Consider the following 23,376-nt stretch of genomic DNA (forward strand, 5'->3'; position numbering starts at 1 on the left):
ATGCATGAAAGCATGTATATATATATATTATAATAATAATGTATGTCATATATATATAAATATATATTACACACATGTATTATAATAATAATATGTCATATATATTACATATATATATGCTGTATATCATAAAAAAATAAAAGGGTGAGTAGATTATTCAACAGAACATCTCATGAGGAAAGATCCTGTAAAACGTCAAATCAATACCCACGATGTTACAGATGTTACGACGTTGTCATGGTAACATGATGTTTTGCGTTCACACCATTTGAAGCCCTCACACTCCACCGTTTACTAGGTGGCTTCAGTTAAGTCTCCGAGGGTTCAGGGTTCAAGGCTTTAGGGGGACACTGGGATCGGCCCTTAGTCTTCAAAGAGACTGTCCTTCAACCCAACACTGGTTTCAGTGGTTTGGTTTTCAGAGGTTGCCTCCGTAGAATAATTCCCCCCGAACTGCAGCTGATTTAATTCCGAGCCCTGCTTTCGGTTGTGTAATTGATCCCCCCGAGGAGACGTTTTTGCTGCAGTATTTAGCTCCCGAGATAAATTATGAATCAGGCGAGTGAAATGCCCGTTGCGCAGTATAATGGTCGGTTACGAATACACGAATTAGCCTCGTTGTCCGTCGGCGTGAATGAATCTGGAGCAACGGCCCAACTCGTGCTGCCCCGGGGCAGTGTCTTCACCTGAGCCGATGGCTCGTACTCCGAGCCGCGGCTCGACTTTGAAGATCTCGTGTTCTCCGGATTAGATTTGAAACCTGTGACGGTTCCATCTATGATTCACTCACAGTGCCTTGGGGCATATAGCTGTGTGTGTGTGTAAATAAGATCATCTGTCATGCAGCTTACGCCGCTCTCTCTCCACACACACACACACACACACACACAAGCAGTGAATCATCGCCATAGTAATGATGGCGCTCGGCTCTTGTGCAAAGCTCAGCCAATGAGAGATTCAGATCGGGTGCCTTGCCAAAACACGCTCTGAGATTGTATCTGTCCGTCACACCGGGAAGGGAGATTGCATCTCGCCGTCGTAAAGTATATAGTGTGGAAGAAGCATGCCTCGGACGCGTAAAACAGCAACGCACACAGACACACACACACACACACAACTCGTATATATTAACAGTGTGTGACCACATCTATGAGGATCTCACATTTCCAGAACACACTTAGCGGGGAACGCTAGCTTTAACGTTCCATCATGGGGTTTGCTCCCCGTTTCAAAGTGGAAGAGGAAATCATCCAGTTTGAAGGCTGTTAAATGAGACCCTCCTTTAGACCAGAGAACCAGTCATACATGTCTTAAATGAGACCCTCCTTTAGACCAGAGAACCATGAGCTTATACCAGAGAACCAGTCATACATGTGTTAAATGAGACCCTCCTTTAGACCAGAGAACCAGTCATACATGTGTTAAATGAGACCCTCTTTAGACCAGAGAACCAGTCATACATGTGTTAAATGAGACCCCCTTTAGACCAGAGAACCAGTCATACATGTGTTAATGAGACCCTCCTTTATACCAGAGAACCAGTCATACATGTGTTAAATGAGATCCTCCTTTAGACCAGAGAACCAGTCATACAGTGTGTAATGGACCCTCCTTTAGACCATGAGAACCAGTCATACATGTGTTAAATGAGACCCCCCTTTATACCAGAGAACCAGTCATACATGTGTTAAATGAGACCTCTTTAGACCAGAGAACCAGTCATACATGTGTTAAATGAACCCTCCTTTAGACCAGAGAACCAGTCATACATGTGTTAAATGAGACCCTCCTTTAGACCAGAGAACCAGTCATACATGTGTTAAATGAGACCCTCCTTTAGACCAGAGAACCAGTCATACATGTGTTAAATGAGACCCTCCTTTAGACCAGAGAACCAGTCATACATGTGTTAAATGAGACCCTCCTTTACAGCAGAGAACCAGTCATACATGTGTTAAATGAGACCCTCCTTTAGACCAGAGAACCAGTCATAAATGTGTTAAATGAGACCCTCTTTTAGACAGAGACCAGTCATACATGTGTTAAATGAGACCCTCCTTTACAGCAGAGAACCAGTCATACATGTGTTAAATAGACCCTCTTTAGACCAGAGAACCAGTCATACATGTTTTAAATTAGACCCTCCTTTAGACCAGAGGAACCAGTCATACATGTTTAAATGAGACCCTCCTTTAGACCCAGAGAACCAGTCATACATGTTTTAAATTAGACCCTCCTTTAGACCAGAGAACCAGTCATACATGTGTTAAATGAGACCCTCCTTTAGACCAGAGAACCAGTCATACATGTTTTAAATGAGACCCTCCTTTAGACCAGAGAACCAGTCATACATGTGTTAAATGAGACCCTCCTTTAGACCAGAGAACCAGTCATAAATGTGTTAAAAGAGACCCTCCTTTAGACCAGAGAACCAGTCATACATGTGTTAAATGAGACCCTCCTTTAGACCAGAGAACCAGTCATAAATGTGTTAAAAGAGACCCTCCTTTAGACCAGAGAACCAGTCATAAATGCGTTAAATGAGACCCTCCTTTATACCAGAGAACCAGTCATACATGTTTTAAATGAGACCCTCCTTTAGACCAGAGAACCAGTCATACATGTGTTAAATGAGACCCTCCTTTACAGCAGAGAACCAGTCATACATGTGTTAAATGAGACCCTCCTTTAGACCAGAGAACCAGTCATAAATGTGTTAAATGAGACCCTCCTTTACAGCAGAGAACCAGTCATACATGTGTTAAATGAGACCCTCCTTTAGACCAGAGAACCAGTCATACATGTGTTAAATGAGACCCTCCTTTAGACCAGAGAACCAGTCATAAATGTGTTAAATGAGACCCTCTTTTAGACCAGAGAACCAGTCATACATGTGTTAAATGAGACCCTCCTTTACAGCAGAGAACCAGTCATACATGTGTTAAATTAGACCCTCCTTTAGACCAGAGAACCAGTCATACATGTTTTAAATGAGACCCTCCTTTAGACCAGAGAACCAGTCATACATGTTTTAAATGAGACCCTCCTTTAGACCAGAGAACCAGTCATACATGTTTTAAATGAGACCCTCCTTTAGACCAGAGAACCAGTCATACATGTGTTAAATGAGACCCTCCTTTAGACCAGAGAACCAGTCATAAATGTGTTAAAAGAGACCCTCCTTTAGACCAGAGAGCCAGTCATACATGTTTTAAATGAGACCCTCCTTTATACCAGAGAACCAGTCATACATGTTTTAAATGAGACCCTCCTTTAGACCAGAGAACCAGTCATACATGTGTTAAATGAGATCCTCCTTTAGACCAGAGAAACCAGTCATACATGTGTTAAATGAGATCCTCCTTTAGGACCAGAGAACCAGTCATACATGTGTTAAAAGAGACCCTCCTTTAGAACCAGGAGAACCAGTCATAAATGTGTTAAAAGAGACCCTCCTTTAGACCAGAGAACCAGTCATACATGTTTTAAATGAGACCCTCCTTTAGACAGAGAACCAGTCATAAATGTGTTAAAAGAGACCCTCCTTTAGACCAGAGAACCAGTCATAAATGTGGTTAAAAGAGACCCTCCTTTAGACCAGAGAACCAGTCATAAATGTGTTTAAAAGAGACCCTCCTTTAGACCAGAGAACCAGTCATACATGTTTTAAATGAGACCCTCCTTTAGACCAGAGAAACCAGTCATAAATGTGTTAAAAGAGGACCCTCCTTTAGACCAGAGAACCAGTCATACATGTGTTAAATGAGGACCCCTCCTTTAGACCAGAGAAACCAGTCATACATGTGTTAATGAGACCCTCCTTTAGACCAGAGAACCAGTCATACATGTGTTAAATGAGACCCTCCTTTAGACCAGAGAACCAGTCATACATGTGTTAAATGAGACCCTCCTTTAGACCAGAGAACCAGTCATACATGTGTTAAATTAGACCCTCCTTTAGACCAGAGAACCAGTCATACATGTTTTAATGAGACCCTCCTTTAGACCAGAGAACCAGTCATACATGTGTTAAATGAGACCCTCCTTTAGACCAGAGAACCAGTCATACATGTGTTAAATTAGACCCTCCTTTAGACAGAGAACCAGTCATACATGTTTTAAATGAGACCCTCCTTTAGACCAGAGAACCAGTCATACATGTGTTAAATGAGACCCTCTTTCAGACCAGAGAACCAGTCATACATGTGTTAAATGAGACCCTCCTTTAGACCAGAGAACCAGTCATACGTGTGTTAAATTGTGCTGATTGATTATGTAAGACAACTTCAAAAATGTTTGAGTTTAGGTTGGAGTTGCAGAATTAAAATGTCCCTTTTTAAAAACGATCATGTCGGCGATCACCACGAAGAGGCTCGAGTAAGTGAAAACATGACCGATGCCAAGGCTTGAGTTTCAAAGATGTGTGTGTACAGCTGCAGGGAAACATCGGCGAGGCCCTGGGCCGGTGAGTCACTGAGCCCTCAGCTCACATCTCCAGGAATCAGATGTGTGGTGAAGAAACTCCCCTTCTGACATTTCAATGTCTGGTTTATGCAGAGAAAGCACACCTCGGGGGATGCATACACACACGCAACACACACACAATACACACACACACACACTCGGCCTTTTGATGCATGAACAACTCCACAAATACAAATGGCATTTCAATGCATACGACACACAGTGAAAGATGCACACACACACACAAAAAAGAGGCATAATCAGGCACAATTTTTGACCAACAACACATATTCATACATACTGTAGACACTGAGCACTCCGTGTTTAAAGAGGTTTCTCCCAAAGAGTGATTTATCACTCTCTTGTGTTCTCAACATTAACAACCACCAAGCGACTAATTGAGTAATCAACATTCTCCGCATTCAAATGAAACGTGATGTCACATATACTTTGCTCAGAAATTGCTTTGAAACCCAGAAGCTGTGAATCTGGTGTCTACACTCTGAGAAATGAGGGTTCTGAGGTTCTACCCAGAACCATTTGCTTTTTTGAAGAACCCTTGTTTATATAAAGGGTGTCTTTGTAAGCCTCACATTACATTTTACAATAAAGTAAAATATTCCGTGGGACGGGTAGTAAAGCTCCGGGTCGCCAGTGAACTCAAATTATTATTTTACCGGAAGAAAGAAAGAAGGAAAAGATATCTGCCCAGTTCTGATTGGTTGTTTCATGCGTCTAGATTGACAACAAAGGATTTAAGAGCACCAAAAACAAATACCGCGTCGCGGCCCTTTAAGAGCCCATAGAGAACCTTTTCTGGATGAAAGGGTTCACAGATATTCGGATGGTCAATGGCTTCCTGTAATAATCTGAATTATGACCAAACCTTTTTTTCACAGAAGGAAAGAGACTATTGTTTTACACCCAAAGTGGGCTCTGCTCATTTTTATGGTCATACATATATTTTCTTTCATTGTAAAAGGTACCAGAGTAATCGGATGTGTGAAACAGAGAGTTATACGGGGTTAAATCAGATACCACGTAGCCTAAATATATCATTCTGAACAGGGCTTTGCTTCCCTTGTTTGAAAAGACCAATGTGTGTTGGCAGACAAAAAACACATGTTCAGTAATACAAATACTCCCTCTCAGCCATGTGCATACCGTATACGCAAATACAATTACACACAACATTCATTTTGCAGCGCCTTCTTTATTGGTGTCTTACTAGAGTGAAGTGGTTAATATCACAATGGGGGGTTGGGGGGTAGAGAGGTGTCGGGGTAAGTACTGTTCAGGACCACTTCACAGCTTCTCACCTCCTCCCGTCACTCGGCCCCTCTCCCCATCGTCTCCCGTCTCACCCCTGACCTCCTGTCTCGCGACCTTTCCCCCGTTTAGCTCCTCGTTGTTACGCCCGACTCCCCTCCGACCACGGCTGCCGCACGTGGTCGTGCTCGAGAAAAGACGGGGAGAATATTTTTAATGACTATTTTCATTATACAAATTCTGCGCAACACATTATTTTCTAATGATCATGAAAATATTGCGCGTACATTCATGACCACCTTTCCCCTCCTTGCCCACGCAGAAAACGCTGAAGGCCTGCTATCAGGCTCCCAATGGGGGCCTCGTAGAAGGGCCCACAAGAGAGGTGAGGGCCCAAACCCCCAAAGCTTTGCTGTGGAATCTCACTGCAACCGTGATGTAAGCAGGAGCTCATCGGTCCCCTGAAACCTCACGACTCCACTGTCCTCTTGGTGAACATCCCATTAGTGAACCAGAGCACGATCCTCCACAAACTCTCTTGAGTGATGCAGGCGGGGAGTCGACCGGCCTCATCGGCGGTCCTTCACAGCATCCAGGGTTTTCCAGGACAGGGTTACAGGCCCTCGTAAAGCGGCGGTTCCTCAAAGATCCCCATCACGGGGCCCGAGCAGCACACCTATCAAGCGGTACGAGACCAGTCTGGACATCTGTGCCGCGACATCTGGGTGTCCAGAACCTAATTAAGTGGCACATGTTTACCCCCCCCCGACCTTCAAACTAGCTGTGACCCACCTGGCTTTGAGTCGGGGACGCTTGTTGGATGCTTCGTGTCTCCTTTCAATAGAAACTCACAACGCAGGTTTACTTTGTGCTAGAGAAAACGTCATGTGAAATCTCTTTGGGACTTTACTAAAACAAAATATGCACCAAAGTCAAAACCAAACTATGGCAAACCAAGTCAATGATAACTTACACATGACCAGTGGCAGGTATGGGACGAGTTTCTGTCCATCCAGGTTTCTGTCCATCACCCTGGTGTCCTCCCTCTTCCACTGAGTTTCAAGGGAGCAAAGAGCACAAGGGAACCTTTGGGCTGAAGTCTGTGGATGTGTGGAAACAACAACGCAGAGCTGAGCGTATGATGGGCTGCTTATTGGATTTCACACGAGCTGGACAACCAGAAAACAAATCCCAGCAGACGCAAAGGAAACCTCTAAAAGGAGGAAAGCTGTTTGTTTCGTAGCGGCTCGGCTCTCGGTGGACCAATGCGAGGAGAGGTGGTAGAAAAGAAGAGATGCCGAGGGAAGAAAGTTTATTTTCTTACAAGGAGTGGAAAAAGAGAGACATTTAGAAAGAGAAGGAGGAACAAATGAACAGAGGAGGTGTCACGAATCTCGGGGTCGAAGAAGTGAGGGAAGAGGCTTTCGTGGAAGCTGTGAAGGGATGAAAGGAGGAAAAAAGAGAAGAGAAGGCGTAGTGAATCACAGAGAGAGGGAGGTGCTAGAGGAGTGAAGAAAGGACCACAGAGGAGAGGATGGAGTCACCTAAATGGAAGTCTTTTTTGGGAGGCTTGAAGGAAAGGAAGTTATGAATTGTGATGATAAGATGCTGACAGGGGGGTAATTATGGGAGCTGTAAAAAAATGAGAAAGAGGAGGAAAGAAAAAAAAGCGAGAAGAAGTCTCCGGGCCAAGATAAGGGATGCTGAAGAGAACTGTAAAAAGGAGGAGTGAATCTTGAGGCCAAGATGAAGAACAGTGGGGTGTTTATCAAGAAGAGAGAAAAACTACTTGTGCGACCTGAAATGAACCCAAACCACGAGAATCTGTCAGTTGTTTCTGAGCTGACAGCTGGCCGACAGCTGGCCTCGACCCGCCCTCAGAGAGAGCCGAAGTCGGCAAAAAGACCATCAATTGTGTCCTCGATTATACATGCATACAGGAAACAACATGATTATGTTTGGCCAACAAACTACTTGGTTAGCTTTAGGAGAAGCTTGTGGTTTGGGTAGAAACACCAAGTGCGTGATACATGAATCGTAACCGTATTTTATTGTCATATTACATATACATGTATGACATTTGTTCTCTGCATTTAGCCCATCCTTAATTATTAAGGCTGTGAAGCGCCCGGGGAGCAACGGGGGGGTTCAGAGTCTTGCTCAAGGACACTTCAACATGAACTATGGGGAGAGCGGGGATGGAACCGGGTACCTTCTGGTTACGGGGCGACAACTCATGAGCTACAGCCGCCTCCTCTTCGATAACTCCGTGGATAACATACTACATTATTTCAAGACATATCTCCATATTCCGGTGCATTCTTTTTCCAGAGCTACAGCTCCGAACGCTGGATGGGAACGGCATTGAGCAGGTTCTGTTCGGTTCCCCCACAACCAGCTTCTAGGGTCTTTGTGTGTTTGAGTCCCGCCGGCAGCTCGACTCACCTGCCGGGACCTTCCCTTTACGCCAAGGAAAAGGTCCCAACAACTATTGGAGGGATTGACGTACCTTTTGGCATTTTACCACTCTCTTTCTTTTTTATTTCTTTTTTCTAAACCGAAAAAGAAAATCAGGAATTCAACATTCACATGTGGTCAAATTAAAAATGTGAGCATAAACATAGATATCCTTGAGAAAGATGAAACAAATGATCAAATTTAATTAAATGACATGACAAGAAAATATATAACATATAGGGGAGGGGTGCTTACTGAGCAAATCATGCACAATCTTCTCAAACACATCCAAGAGGGTCTAAATTATTTTCTAATCACTCTTATTTTGAATGTTCTCTTTGACGTTCTTTTTAATAATCCCCGGTCGTTAGCGGTCTCATGTTTCATCGTGCTTTGACAAATTTACGTGCGATTTTTCCAGAGCAGATTAAATGTTCAAAATAAGTAAACGTTTGACTTCACTTCCCTCACCATTCCACTTCCTGTTTTTGCCTCTTTTTTAATTTTGCTGCCCGTCTCATGTTTCATCTCTTGTTTCATTAGCGACGTTGAAACAAAAGCGCTCTCGTCACCGGCAGCTTTAATTACTTTGGCTTCCAAAGAGATCTCAAAGTCAGAGTCTCTCAGTTTAAATGAGGCTTTCTGTTCATCTCGCTGCACCTTTCTGTCCAGCAGTCTCTTTACCAATTAAAATAACTTCAGTTCAAAGCTGCTACATTGGCATGAGATGAAAAAAAAAGAAAATATAGAGGCTTTGCAATCTCTAAAACAGCAGACCCGAGGCTGTGAAATGTCACCACAGTGGTGCAGAACTTCTGGGCCATTCGTGTCCTCGTTGCCAGCGTGCACCTGAAGCCAGGCTGCATGCTCGGTGTTCACCCAACAGCAGAATACTTAGTCACATGATATCTGAAGAGATGGAAGCAGATGCAGAGCTTTTCCATAAAGGTTAAAGGTCAACGCCGACGCTCACGTTTGTACTTGTAGGGAGCTGGAGACACTCCCTGGCATAGAGTGTGATCACCTTTGGGGTACTCAGTGTGATCACCTTTGGGGTACACAGTGTCATCATCTGTGGGGTACACACAGTGTGATCACCTTTGGGGTACACAGTGTGATCACCTTTGGGGTACACAGTGTGATCATCTTTGGGGTACACAGTGTGATCACATTTGGGGTACACAGTGTGATCACATTTGGGGTACACAGTGTGATCACCTTTGGGGTACACACAGTGTGATCATCTTTGGGGTACACAGTGTGATCACATTTGGGGTACACAGTGTGATCACCTTTGGGGTACACACAGTGTGATCATCTTTGGGGTACACAGTGTGATCACCTTTGGGGTACACACAGTGTGATCATCTTTAGGGTACACACAGTGTGATCACATTTGGGGTACACAGTGTGATCACCTTTGGGGTACACACAGTGTGATCACCTTTGGGGTACACACAGTGTGATCATCTTTAGGGTACACAGTGTGATCACCTTTGGGGTACACACAGTGTGATCATCTGTGGGGTACACACAGTGTGATCACATTTGGGGTACACAGTGTGATAATCTTTAGGGTACACACAGTGTGATCACCTTTGGGGTACACACAGTGTGATCATCTGTGGGGTACACACAGTGTGATCACATTTGGGGTACACAGTGTGATCATCTTTAGGGTACACAGTGTGATCACATTTGGGGTACACAGTGTGATCATCTTTAGGGTACACAGTGTGATCACATTTGGGGTACACAGTGTGATCATCTTTGGGGTACACAGTGTGATCACCTTTGGGGTACACAGTGTCATCATCTTTAGGGTACACAGTGTGATCATCTTTGGGGTACACAGTGTGATCACATTTGGGGTACACAGTGTGATCATCTTTGGGGTACACAGTGTCATCATCTGTGGGGTACACACAGTGTGATCACCTTTGGGGTACACAGTGTGATCACCTTTGGGGTACACAGTGTGATCACCTTTGGGGTACACAGTGTCATCATCTGTGGGGTACACACAGTGTGATCACATTTGGGGTACACAGTGTGATCACCTTTGGGGTACACACAGTGTCATCATCTGTGGGGTACACAGTGTGATCACCTTTGGGGTACACAGTGTGATCACATTTGGGGTACACAGTGTGATCACCTTTGGGGTACACAGTGTGATCACCTTTGGGGTACACAGTGTGATCACCTTTGGGGTACACAGTGTCATCATCTGTGGGGTGCACAGTGTGATCACCTTTGGGGTACACAGTGTCATCACCTTTGGGGTACACACAGTGTCATCATCTTTAGGGTACACAGTGTGATCATCTTTGGGGTACACAGTGTGATCATCTTTGGGGTACACAGTGTGATCACATTTGGGGTACACAGTGTGATCACCTTTGGGGTACACACAGTGTGATCACCTTTGGGGTACACAGTGTGATCATCTTTAGGGTGCACAGTGTGATCACCTTTGGGGTACACACAGTGTGATCATCTGTGGGGTACACAGTGTCATCATCTGTGGGGTGCACAGTGTGATCACCTGTGGGGTACACAGTGTCATCATCTGTGGGGTACACAGTGTCATCATCTGTGGGGTACACAGTGTCATCATCTTTGGGGTACACAGTGTCATCATCTTTGGGGTACACAGTGTCATCATCTGTGGGGTACACAGTGTGATCACCTTTGGGGTACACAGTGTCATCATCTGTGGGGTACACAGTGTCATCATCTGTGGGGTACACAGTGTCATCATCTTTGGGGTACACAGTGTCATCATCTTTGGGGTACACAGTGTCATCATCTGTGGGGTACACAGTGTCATCATCTGTGGGGTACACAGTGTGATCACCTTTGGGGTACACAGTGTCATCATCTTTAGGGTACACACTCCTGAAACTGGAACCTGGATGTTTCTTCCTCTCCCAGCACACCGAAGAGAAGGACCATGTAAACACAAGGTTGTGTATTAGTTTCTGTGACAGAGAAACGTCCCCCGCCTGGATAACGGTCGACCTCTGGATGGGAAAGTAAAATATGCACATTTCAAGGGACGATCTGAGCGTGAGAATGTGGGACTGGTAGAAGGTCAACACGAAGCGAGGAGACGGTCCAGCATCCATAATTCAGTCTGAGCTGCTGCCAACGTCCTCAATCTCCCAATAAACACACTCAATCAGATCCGCCTTCAGGGGCGGATCTGATTGTTCTGTTGGGTTCCCGCTCAGCTGATTTGGGTTCCACTCTTATTGTTTCGGTTCCTTCTTCTGCGTCCGTTTATCTCCCCTTCCCTCCCCCCCCCCCCTCCACTTTTTTTCTCATCCTATTAAAAGCACAGTCACATGAAATGGAGATAGCAATAATTCATCCTGCACTTTGATGTTTAAACAGCTTTTATGTCTGTTATTCCCTCCTTATCGCTACCTCTTGTCCTACATTAAACTCATTACTCATCCAAGGACTCTTTTCTCCAAGCAAAGTTTCACATTGGCCGCATGCGTTCGATAGCGGAAGCTGTGACCCGTTCACCGGCTGACTTTGACGCGGGTGGTGCTGCCTGATGGGGTTTTTGATCGAGTGGAGGGTGAGGTGTCGAGTGCAAAAGACCCCACGGCAACATATGCAAAGGAAACTAGAAAGAAGCGTCTCCTGTTGCTTTCTGTTCAGTCCTGCACAGTAGCAGCGGGGAGGCGTCATGTGGTGGTGGTGATGATGATGATGATGATGGTGCCTGCAACCGTTTCAGCTGTTTGATGCCACAGAAAAGATGTTTTTTTCCCTCTAGTGTCCGTTCAGTGTGCATTCTTTACACGCACATTTCCATTTCAAAAGAAACCTTCGTCTTCACAGGAAGCTCGACCTCAGCAACAAAACCCCAAACGTGGCCAACTGCGTTGCCCGCCAGTTAAAGCGTTGCTCAAGCGCTCGTTGGCGTGGCGATGTCGTTAAATAGCAAAGAGAAGCGGCTAAAAGCATATTCTTTAAAGATGGAGATAAGACGGGAAAACGGGCTCCCTTTTGTTAATTTGTCCAATCTTACAGTCCAATCAAAGAAGACAGTATTTGTATTTTGTGTGTGTGTGTGTGTCTGTAACTAATAAAGACTGAGAACAAAAACTTTAATAATTTAGTTGAAAAGTTAAATTCTTTAGACACTCACTAATTAAAATCTTTGAGGCAAGCAGAAGAAAAACAAGACGAAAAAGGACACAGTCTAAAAATCAAAGGTTGTGTTTTTTATATTTATATATAGCAAGAGGGAGAGATAAAAGCCTAAATCTCACCCGGCTAAAACCTCCTCTCTTCCTGCGTAGAGCTCGTTATTCATCCCGGACACATGCAGCCTCGTGAGGAACGATGTGTTTGCGTTAGCAGGACAAGACAAAAGGCCTCCGCGGTTTAGATGCAATTACGGTGACTGATGACTCTCGACCCGGACCGCCGTCGCCTCCACTTCCTGTGCGGAGACTCGTGCATCCAGTCCGCCCGCTGTGTTTGATTGCTCTCCTCCGGCGATGTTTGCCGACCGTCGGCGATCGCTTCGTTTTCGTCTCTCCGCGGCACGACTCCGATCGACTGAGCGTTTGATGTCAAAGCGGCGGCTCGTGTTCGACTGTCAGAATGCTGTTGTCACGCGCCGTGCAGTCGGGTGACCGTGGTAACCACGGTGACGGCCTTGTGGGAAACACATCAGCCCCTGGAGACACCGACTATAGCAGGAAGTACCGATGAATCGCTTCCCGGCTGTCCGTCTGTGGATAGATTTTGTCATTTTGATAACCGCTCAATCAGGAGAGACAAGTCTGATTGTTTATGATTGACAGGCGATATGTGACGACGAAGACTCAGCAACAGTTTTCTTCCGAAAGGTCCAGCAACGTGGGCCAGTTACGTGACAAATAACGCTCGTTTGTTGGACCCCGCCCCCCTTCATCCTCGCCCTCCTCATCCTCTCCTCTTCACGGTGTATCTGTGGTTTGGCGGAAACCAACGACGCCAACACCCAAAAACATGGCTGGGCGACAAAGCTCATAATTACACGAGCGAAACATTCATCTTAATTTACAGCGTCAGTGTATCGTCAGTACACTTAGCGTTGGTGAGTACAATATGAATAATATGATAATAATAGTGAATGGAAGAGCCCAGGGAGCTGTGATGGGTTTCCAGTCAGTTCCAGGCAACATAAACCTTTCTGCTGAGGACTGTCACTTCGCCCCAGAGGTGATTAACAGTGGTTTGTCCTTTTGATGAACCTTTTCCATAAGCTGAAAATGGACTTATTCACACCATCATTTAAATGCCAAACTGTCATTACAGTCGTAATGTAAATAAGTTATTTCTGGGCCAGGCCCCCTGAGCTGCTCCAGTTGCCAACAGAGAAGAAGAAGAAGGTGGCACTTCCACTGGAGAGCTTCCATGTGTGAATCGTTGCATATGTGCACAGATTTTCCTCCTTCTGTTGGAACTGCAAACAAAACCAAACCCCAGAGAAAACCATTCTGGTATCTATTCATAGTGGATTATGGTTGTTGTGCCTTTCAAAAACATCCTTCTCCTGCCTGGATTACGGGGGATACAGTTCGCAGGGAAAAAAATTGTGTTTCCTTCAACGTGCCGGATTGAATAAACAAAATCATAAAAAAAGTATCTCTCCACAATCCCGGCATCACCTCGGTTGGTTTAACCTGTTGGAGTGACGGAGAGAGTCTGAATTAAAAGGGATGAAGGAATTCATCTTCTATCCCACCTTGCTGACATCCTTGATCCCTTTGCTGACTCTCTCTCTTTTCCTAAATCTACTTCTACCCCATGCTGCCTCCCTCCCGGGCTGCTTCCATAGAAGGCAAACATACCTGCTGAGTGGAGCTGGAGGGGTTTTAAAAAGTAATTAAGACCCAGAGGTACTGGCGGCGCTCATCCACCGGGGGCGCACCAGCACAGGGGGGTCACTATAATGAAGGCTTTGTGTACGTTTAGATGTAACGCAGAGGAATCTCATTAGCTGCACACGTATGTGCGAGCGTCTCGCTATACCGCCCTAACGAGTATCTCCACACGGGGCGTCCAATCAAAGCCGATGAAAAGTCAAAAGCCCAGGGATTGTTTTAAGAGCAGCCGGGACATTGAATGTAATTATTTTTTCAAAGCTGTGAGTGAAACCCGAGACCGATGCCTTTTTAAAAACAAAAACATATGCCGGTTTCAGACGACATTCAATTTCCACCCACGGGGAATCCTCTCCGTGTCGAATGAGGCGCTCGTAAGTTCTACAACTCATTTGGTCCTCACAAGGATGGAAGTAAGAGAACACACACACACACACACACTCACGTTGTACAGTGTATTCTGACAGTTGTTCTTCTTCTTGAGGAATAACCACGAGGATGTGCTTTAAGGCGGGGCTTACTGTGATTGACAGGTCACTCCGCGTTCCCCGTATGTTCATAGCTGTTCATCACACGCTCGCCTCTGGGGGCTGAAAGTTGTTCTCGAGACAAGTTAGGAAAAGTAAGTTTGGTGATGTTTAGTCCAAACCAAGTACTTGAAGCATCAGTTGATTGGGACCTTTTCTCAGTGGAGATCCTCCAAAGTAACCGGGGACGGTTTCAGGAAAACATTTTGCTGTTGGGATGTTTCGAGAACCCCAACGTAACCTGCTTTTAATTAACTTGTATTTAATGTCCTCCGGTGCGTTTTGGCTTATAGGTTTCTAGAAGAGCGCTCAATAAGTTAAGTCGCCTCTTATTTCTATTCTTCTCATATTCGGGCGGGCGACATTAATACATCAGCGGCTGGATATCCCGAGATAGAAGAGTATGGGATCCAAGACTTCTAGAAAGTGAGGAGAGGAGGTGAAAGCAGAGCAGTTGATTGTAATACTAGATTTCATTAACACAAACACATTCCAAACCTTTATTTCTGAGTATTGTTCCAGGATGTATTTCTTTAAAAACTAACCGTAATATATTTGGATTCGTGACTTTACTCTTTGTTGATGGTAAAACTGTCATTGTTTCTTTTTTTTTCCTGAAAAAGAGTGACGGTATTCTCCTCCATTGTTGAAAAGGCGAGAGGAGAGAGAGAGAGAGAGAGAGAGAGAGAGAGAGACCAGGGTGAAGAACAGGAAGACACAAACAATGAGGTGGTGTAAGCGTGGAGACCAACGGGCAGACGGAGGATGTGAAGGAGCTGCTTCACGGGAAGAAGAAAGAGAGAGAAATGGATTTGAAGGTGAAGCGGCCGGCAAGCTGGCAGCTAAGATAGCGCTAATAGGCCTAAATGTCCACGCCGCTTCCCACGCATGGTGCCCGGGCCGGTCGGCCATCTGACTGGCGAGGTGTATTGATTGGCTGGCTGAGAAACTGATCTCTGGTCTGTCTTGACAGGCCGGAGATGGATTTCCTGGATGGTTTGATGGATTCTGAATCACCAGCTGTTCTTGAGCTCCTCCCTCAGTCGGTTCATGGCCCGGCTGCTACTCCGGTCTTCCTTGTTTCAGCATCCTTTACCCAGAAATCACATCTACTTCTCATAATACTTTACACTCTCCTTTATAAAAACGGGCTCTTTACGAGTCGGACGCATTTGCTTTCACTTCATATCACATGTTACTTTGCACTTGTTATGTTATTTGTGCTGGAGAGCCATAAATATCAGCACATTCAGAGATATGAACCAACGCGATGCTACGCACCGTTTTATGAATGAGGTCCCAGTCCAGCGAGCATTCATAATGATATTAAAGCAGGAGCTGCACTTCCTCTGAAGATGTGTTCACGCGGGAGTTTTTAGCTTCTACTTCATCTTAAAAACTCCCTCTGGAAACGTGATGAAGTCGTTCCTACTTCCTGTGAGGTTGTGCTGTCAATCAGGCCCAAAACAGCTGTTTCCAAAGGTCGGATAGAGGTCGCTGTTTGTGGATTAGAAAAAAGAAAGTGAGGCAACGAGCACGCTGAAGGTTTCCATGACGTCAGAATACAGATGGTGTTGCGGAGCATCCAAAATATTGTAATGTTTAACAAAGGGAAGGTAATTGTTGCTCATAAGTTGCAAAACATTCTTGAGGAAAATGACGTGTTTAGTTATAAACTGAAGATCTTGAAAGTTCGCGGTTGGAAACACAGCACTGCCATTCAATGGAGGGGGCGGAGCCTCACAGCCTCAACAACAAACAGGAGTCAATGACATAAACACGCCCCTCAGGATGTAGATGTTCCCTTCAAAGTAAAGGTTCCTTTAGTGATAAACATAAAAGGATTTAGATGTAAAAATAAAGATGTTTGACGCAAAACTCGAGATGAATGAACAAAACCGCCGCCACGCATTATTAAAACTAGGAAAAGGTTGTATTTTATTTTATTATCCTTGTGTAAATTTACTGAGATAAAGTTTCACAGAAACGTAAATAAAAAAGATTCATCAAAGAGAGGGAGTCGTGTCATCACTCAAATAATGAAATGGAACCTTTAGTGATGGAGCACTTTGATGCTTTAAGATCCAAAGGAAAATAAACTAAGTTATGAAACTTTTAGGTATTAATTTATGAGAAAGTGCCTATTCCACCATTGGGAATAAATAGAAAAATAAGTGTGTTTAAAGCGTCCATTACCTTTAACACTATATAATGAAAAGACTTCCAGCAAGAGCATTACTGTAAAATCATAATGAATATTCAGGGCTGTTCCACTTTGGGAACTTTCCATCTGTTCCCGCGACCCGACGTCATTAGTGTTGTTTGTCGGATGCAAAGCTTTAATTCAACCTGTAATGAACACAACAAGAGGAGAAGGAAGAAGAAATGAAGGCTCGTCTCGTCCTCCAAGACAAACTAAAATATCAACGGCATGTGATGGAGGGGGGAGGGGGGGGGGGGTCAGCTTGTGTTTTGGCAGTGAAGCTTTCGTTTGTGTTTCTAGTTGAAAGGAAGCGGAGATAAAAACGGGCTTAAAACAATGGCGGCAGAAGAAAGAAGGAGAAGATGAAAAGAGAGAGACCCAGATGATAACGTCGACTGGATTAGTGAGGTTGTGATCATTACAGTTTTATAAAATTATTTTTAAAAAACTGTGCTGATATCTGTGCTCAGATGCGCTGTGGGGAGGGGGGGGGGGGGGGGGGGGTAACAACGAGGACGACACATTCCAGATTATTTCTTCTTAATATTTCCTAAAAGTGTGCAAAGGGACTTTGGTGCATTCCTTTTGTTTTGTTTTAAAGGATATGAAGCGTCTCCAGAACGTGACTCCAGATGGGGAGTCGTGAGTGTGAGGAGAAGAGAAGGAGGAGGAGAGAAGAGGAGGAGAGGAGGAGCAGGAGAGAAGAGGAGGAGGAGGAGGAGGAGGAGAAGAAGGAAGAGGAGGAAGAAAGAGGAGGAGAGAAGAGGAGGAGAGGAGGAGCAGGAGAGAAGAGGAGGAGGAGGAGGAAGGAGGAGGAGAGAGAAGGAGGAGAGAGAGGAGAAGAAAGGAGAAGAGAGAAGAAAGAGGAGGAAGGAGAGGAGGAGAGAGAGAGGAGGAGAAGAGAAGGAGGAGGAGGAGAGGAGAGATGGAGGAGAGAGAGAAGGAGAGGATGGAGAAGAGGAGAATGATGGCCGCTGTGATCGCTGTCCAACTCCTCGTTGGATAAATAATTAATTTAGCTTATTTTCCTCTCGACGTGCCACGAACTAATGATCACACACACTCTTACACACACACACACACACACTCACACAAACACACTCACACAAACACAAACACACACACACACAAACACACACCACACACTCTTACACACGCACACACACTCACACAACACAACACTCACACAAACACACACACACACACTCTTACACACACACACACACACTCACACAAACACACACTCTCACACACAACACACACACACACACTCTCTCACACAGCAGTGAACTAAATCAGCTTCAAAGCTGGACACACAGCATCTTATTGAAAGAGTGACTTACATAATTATGGAGGTGTCACGGGGTCACGGGGTCACGGGGGTCACTCGGACCGCCGCTCCAGCGTTTCTTTCTTGGGGTCAAAGAGGCGAATTGAAGGAATTGAATCGTCAATATCAATTTCATGGAGGAGTTTGAAGAGAGGACGCTCGGGGCGGTTGTTCCTGCAGACCTGACAAGTGACTGGGAGGAGAACCGACGTGGAGGAGGAAGAGGAAGAGGAGGAGGGGGAGGAGGAGGGGGGAGGAGGAGGAGGGGGGAAGGGGAGGAAGGGGGAGTGGGGAGAGGAGGGAGGGGGGAGAACGGGAGGAGGGAGGAGGGGATGAGAACCGACGTGGAGGAGGAAGAGGAGGAGAAGAGGCTCTGCAGGGGATTGGCCGGTTTACCCGAGGCGCCCGGCGTTGGCGTCCGTCCCACCAACGCCGGGCGCCTCGGGTCGATTGCGTCGTGTCTTCGCTTCATTTCTTATCTTTTCTTCATCTGGCCGAGACGAAGAGGGGAAACTCGTTTCTGAAAATTGAGATACAGCGAGTGCCGTAAAGTGGCAATCTGGAAGATTTTTCATTCCAATAAACGTCTACAGGGAATCTCCGTCTGTCGTAACGCGACGGGGGAATCGAGCGCGCGGCCCACCGGCGACTGTTTGACGGTTCTTCTCCGTTGTAGAGAACTCTGAAGCTCACGAATCAACACAAAGACTATGAAAAGGGTCTTTTCCTCTATTTCGTGGCACGGTAACTTTTCCCCCGGGAGGGAATCAAAACTTTGCAAACAAATTAAAGCTGCGGTGACGAGATACTTCGTACTCCACGCCGGATTAGAGCCTGATCCACGGGTAATCCCCCCGAGAAAGGTAAACAGCTAAATGTCAGCTGGTGTCCTGTTAAACATGGAACCTACAGCAGCTCCGACTTCCACTCGTCTAAGACCCCGTTTACACGATGGGAAAACGCATATATTTTCATGCGTTTTGGCCTTTTCATTTACACAAAAACGGAGGTTTTATCACGGAAAACAATCATTTCTAAAAACTCCGGCCAAAGTGGAGATTTCTGAAAACGGAGGTTTAGGTTGTCAAACGTCACAGTATGAGACTAAAAATGCTTCACGTCATGTGAGCGTCCTGTTTACAGTTAGTTTACTTAGGCTACTGATCATGGATGGTGTCAAGGTAGTGCTCATTTGTGCGTTAATGCAAACCCTTTTGGCCTGTTTTACAAACACAACTGATTGTTTACATCGAGGAGCAGAGGAGAAGAACTGCACGGAGGTCAGCAGTCCTTCAGCTTTCTATACTCCCAAGACGTAGGTAACGAAAAGGAAGTTGATCGTGTTTTTCGTAGTTGTTGTTGGTTTTGAGAATTCTGATTGGTTTGCATGTCTTTATCCTTCTCGTTACACTCATAGTTATGATGGCGCCCGGGGGCGTATTTATGCGGGTTCATATAAACAGAAACTTTATTGAAAACGACCTTGTGTGTACGACGTTATTTTTGAAAACGGAGGGGCAGAAATATTCGTTTCTGTAAATACCCGGCTATGTGTAAATGTGGCTTTACAGTTCGCATAACCGACATAACTGCAGTTATTACGTTCGTATCGTTACATCATTATGTACCCCGGGAAGTTGGGATAACAGAACCGCGGCCGCGAGCCCGAAGAACCTCGTAAACAACGACAAAACCAAAGAAAAGATGATTTTGTTCTTTCCATTTGTATCGGCGCGTCGTGTCTGAAAACCAGCTGCGACTCGTTCTCATAGTCTTAAACCCTGGTTTCATTTTTCTAAATGTTCTGGACTAAATTAAGTAACCATGGCAGTTAATGGATTTATTACCACGGTGCATTACCTTCTCTTTTTTACGCAGACCTAAACTCAATTAATTCAAAATCATTTCGGGGGGGAAAAGTGAACGTATCACAATGTTCTGCAAACTCTTAATCGTTTTGTCATTATCACTTTTAATGTTAACGTCCGCCCATCTCTCTCTCTCTCTCTGTGTTTCATAGACCCTCTGCCTCTCTCTGACGGGGACTCTTGGTGGTGTCCAGGTGTGCGGGGGTCCGGGGCCATGAGTAGCTGCTGGGGGGACAGTCTCCAGAACCCTTTGACGTGGAACAGCTGAAATGGGGACAGGACTTGCCGCCATGCTGCAGGCTCAGCTGTAATCGCCGTGACGACGACGCCCTCTCCGCTCACCTCGCTCTCCACTTAGACTCGGCCGCTTGCCCCCCCCCCAAACTGCTGCCCTGCTGCCTCCCTCCTTTCTACTGAGGCCATCTCCAACGCTCCTTATCCGAACCATGGCCGGCAGACTCCGCTCGTCCTCCCCGTTCCTCCACCTCCTGCTCCCTGCACTGGTGCTCCTCCACCTGCCCGGCATGGTGAAGGGTGACTGCTGGCTGATAGAAGGGGACAAAGGCTACGTTTGGCTGGCTATCTGCAGCCAGAACCAGCCTCCGTACGAGACCATCCCCCAGCACATCAACAGCACGGTCAGTAAGAGTGCCTGAAGGTCTTTTACACGATGAAACCACATGCCTCCATGCACTGTGAGCGCAGACGTGTCAGCTAAAGAGCACATGCCATTATTATTATTAATAATAGTTTAAGTGGATCTAATCTTCTGTTCGGCCAGTGTGGTCTATGGTGGGATTCTGAAGGTTGTAATGATGTGTTGGTTGCAGGGCATTACTCTGACAGGGACCGTAATACAGGATTCAAAAGGCCTCCAAAAAGGCTTTTTTGTATCTTCTTAATCCAATGCCAGGTTATAATAATGTGTCCAATCATAGCGACAGTTTCAGCAGTAAACCTCAACCAAAAGTTTTTTTTTGGAATTGTTGGTTACCTAACTTGTATGGAAGAACCAACCGTATATATACATATACATATATATGTGTATAGATATATGTGTATATATATGTGTGTATATATGTATATATATACATGTGTGTGTATATATATATGTATATATACAGTTTAAAGCTGTGCAGCATCTGTTGCAGACGAGATGAACCTCCAGATAAGCCAGTGTGAGATGACTTTACTGAAAGAAACTTCCTGATAGAGCAAGAACTGAAGGCTACATCTACCTCCCATACATCTTTATTAGCTAATACTAATTATCTAGTGGCTTGTTGTAACATGTTTTAAATACAAGTGCCAAGTCAATTACCACCTGCAATTTGCTGCAAATCTGATTTAAAAATGAAAAAAGTACCGTTGGGGGCTTTGCCGTTAACAAGCACCGCTCCTAGCGTCAACATTTACCATCGCTAGATATCTCAGGTGGGACGATCAGCTGCTTGCAAAACAGGCTGTGATTAACTAGATTAATTTTGATCCCATGTATAATTGGGGGAATTGCTGGTTATACCTCCAAAAGTAGATGTTTGCTGTCTAATAGGCTCTTGGCAGCAATCTTTTGGCAAAGAGTTTAGGTTCTCCTTCTCGGCTGCCAGAGCGTGCAAGGCATTGCCGAAAGTGATCCACTCTCTCGTCTCTTGCAGGTTCATGATCTGAGGCTGAACGAGAACAAACTGAAGGCGGTGCTCTTCACCTCCATGTACCGCTTCACCAACCTCACGGACCTCAATCTTACCAAGAACGAGATCAGCTACATCGAGGACGGGGCCTTCGCCGGACAGGCCAACCTGCAGGTCTGCAGCCCAGAACACAACTCTGGTTTCATGTATTTCTTTTATCGCCAATTTAATGTCGGAACAATCTTCTTAAGCCCTGCTCATAGATTCATACACATGTGGTTTAATATATTGTGCTGCCTTTGTGATATACTGTATATCCTATTTAGGAGTCTGTCGTAGTTGTGGCGTGCTGTATTTATTTGACTATTTCTTGAAATTGGGTCTGATTGAATTTACTAGCATGTAAGTTTTTGTTACACATTTATATATTCTGAAACCATCCAACTAAAAACTCTAGTTTTCACAACCTGTTCATAGGTTTCCAAGCTTTAACAGTTATATACATTTGACTGAACAATGTGCCAAGTCGGGATAAAACATGTCCCATGGAAGGAAATTGTAAGACCATGCCTTGACAATACCAATTCTCTCTTTCTGTCTCAGGTTCTCCAGCTGGGCTACAATAAGATGACCAACCTGACTGAGGGCATGTTGAGAGGTCTGGGCCGAATGCAGTGCCTCTTTTTGCAACACAACCTTATTGAGGTCATTGCCACCAATGCCTTCTGGGAGTGCCCGAGCCTCAGCAGCCTGGACTTATCTTCCAATAAGTTGGCCCGTCTGGACCCGTCTACCTTCACTGTCCTCAACAGGCTGCTGGTGTGTGAACTGGCAGGAAATCCGTTCCACTGTGGCTGCGATCTCTACAGCTTCCTCGCCTGGCTGGAGGCGTTCAACAACGTCACCCACACCTACGACCGCCTCCAGTGCGAAACCCCTCTGGAAATGACTGGTTTTCCACTTCTTAGCCCGGTGCCCGGACACGGAAAAAATGCCCGTTACACTCTTTTAGCCATGTGTCGGGATGGTGTGATAATTCCAGGGATGACTTCCCAGACACCTGATCAGGATGGCTCAGGTTTTGACAACCCGGACCAAGGTCTGTACCACCAACCAACCACATCGTCCACTGCTGACCCCACCTCTAACCATCAGATTTCCATGAAGCTTCACACCGTTTCCCTCTTTACTGCTTCACTAGTCGTGCAGATCCCACGGCCATACAGCAAGATGTACATCCTCTCCCAGTTCAACCAAAGTTTTTCTGTAGACATCAAGTCCCTTATAAAAAAGAAGGAGGTACTAAATTTGGACAAACTGAAACCGCACACAAACTACACGTATTGTGTGGTTTCTGCAAGCAAATATCAGCGCTACAATCACACCTGTCTGTCCTTTACCACACGGGCTATGGGACCAGAGGACCCGCGAGCCAATCCATCCACAACTACCCACTACATCATGACCATCTTGGGGTGTCTGTTTGGCATGGTCATTGTGCTCGGATTGGTCTATTACTGTCTCAGACGGCGACGCATCGAGGAAGAGAAGCAGAAGGCTATAAGTGTGAAGAAAACTATTTTGGAGATGAGGTACTAGACACATTTTAATGTTTAAGGGAATTCTTAAGGGCCCCATTATAATCAGGTTTCATGACAATGAATTGCTGAAGTGCCACCGCTACTTTACTTTGTTTTCAATTTAATTCCTGAAAAGCCTAATTTATTCTA

At 45.3% G+C, this 23,376-nt stretch overlaps 1 protein-coding gene across 1 annotated transcript in view; it reads left to right on the forward strand.

Moving 5' to 3' along the window:
• LOC117743578 (protein phosphatase 1 regulatory subunit 29-like) overlaps positions 1-23,376 on the forward strand; it is a 102,454-nt gene that overhangs the window by 76,900 nt on the left and 2,178 nt on the right. The window contains exons 4-7 of the mRNA XM_034551240.1: positions 20,168-20,653; positions 21,671-21,820; positions 22,250-22,745; positions 22,848-23,238. Coding sequence (XP_034407131.1) covers positions 20,462-20,653; positions 21,671-21,820; positions 22,250-22,745; positions 22,848-23,238 — 1,229 coding nt within the window. The 5' untranslated portion in view covers positions 20,168-20,461. The remainder of the gene's footprint in view (positions 1-20,167; positions 20,654-21,670; positions 21,821-22,249; positions 22,746-22,847; positions 23,239-23,376) is intronic.

This window comes from Cyclopterus lumpus, chromosome 1 (genome assembly GCF_009769545.1).
Source record: "Cyclopterus lumpus isolate fCycLum1 chromosome 1, fCycLum1.pri, whole genome shotgun sequence".
NCBI lineage: Eukaryota > Metazoa > Chordata > Actinopteri > Perciformes > Cyclopteridae > Cyclopterus > Cyclopterus lumpus.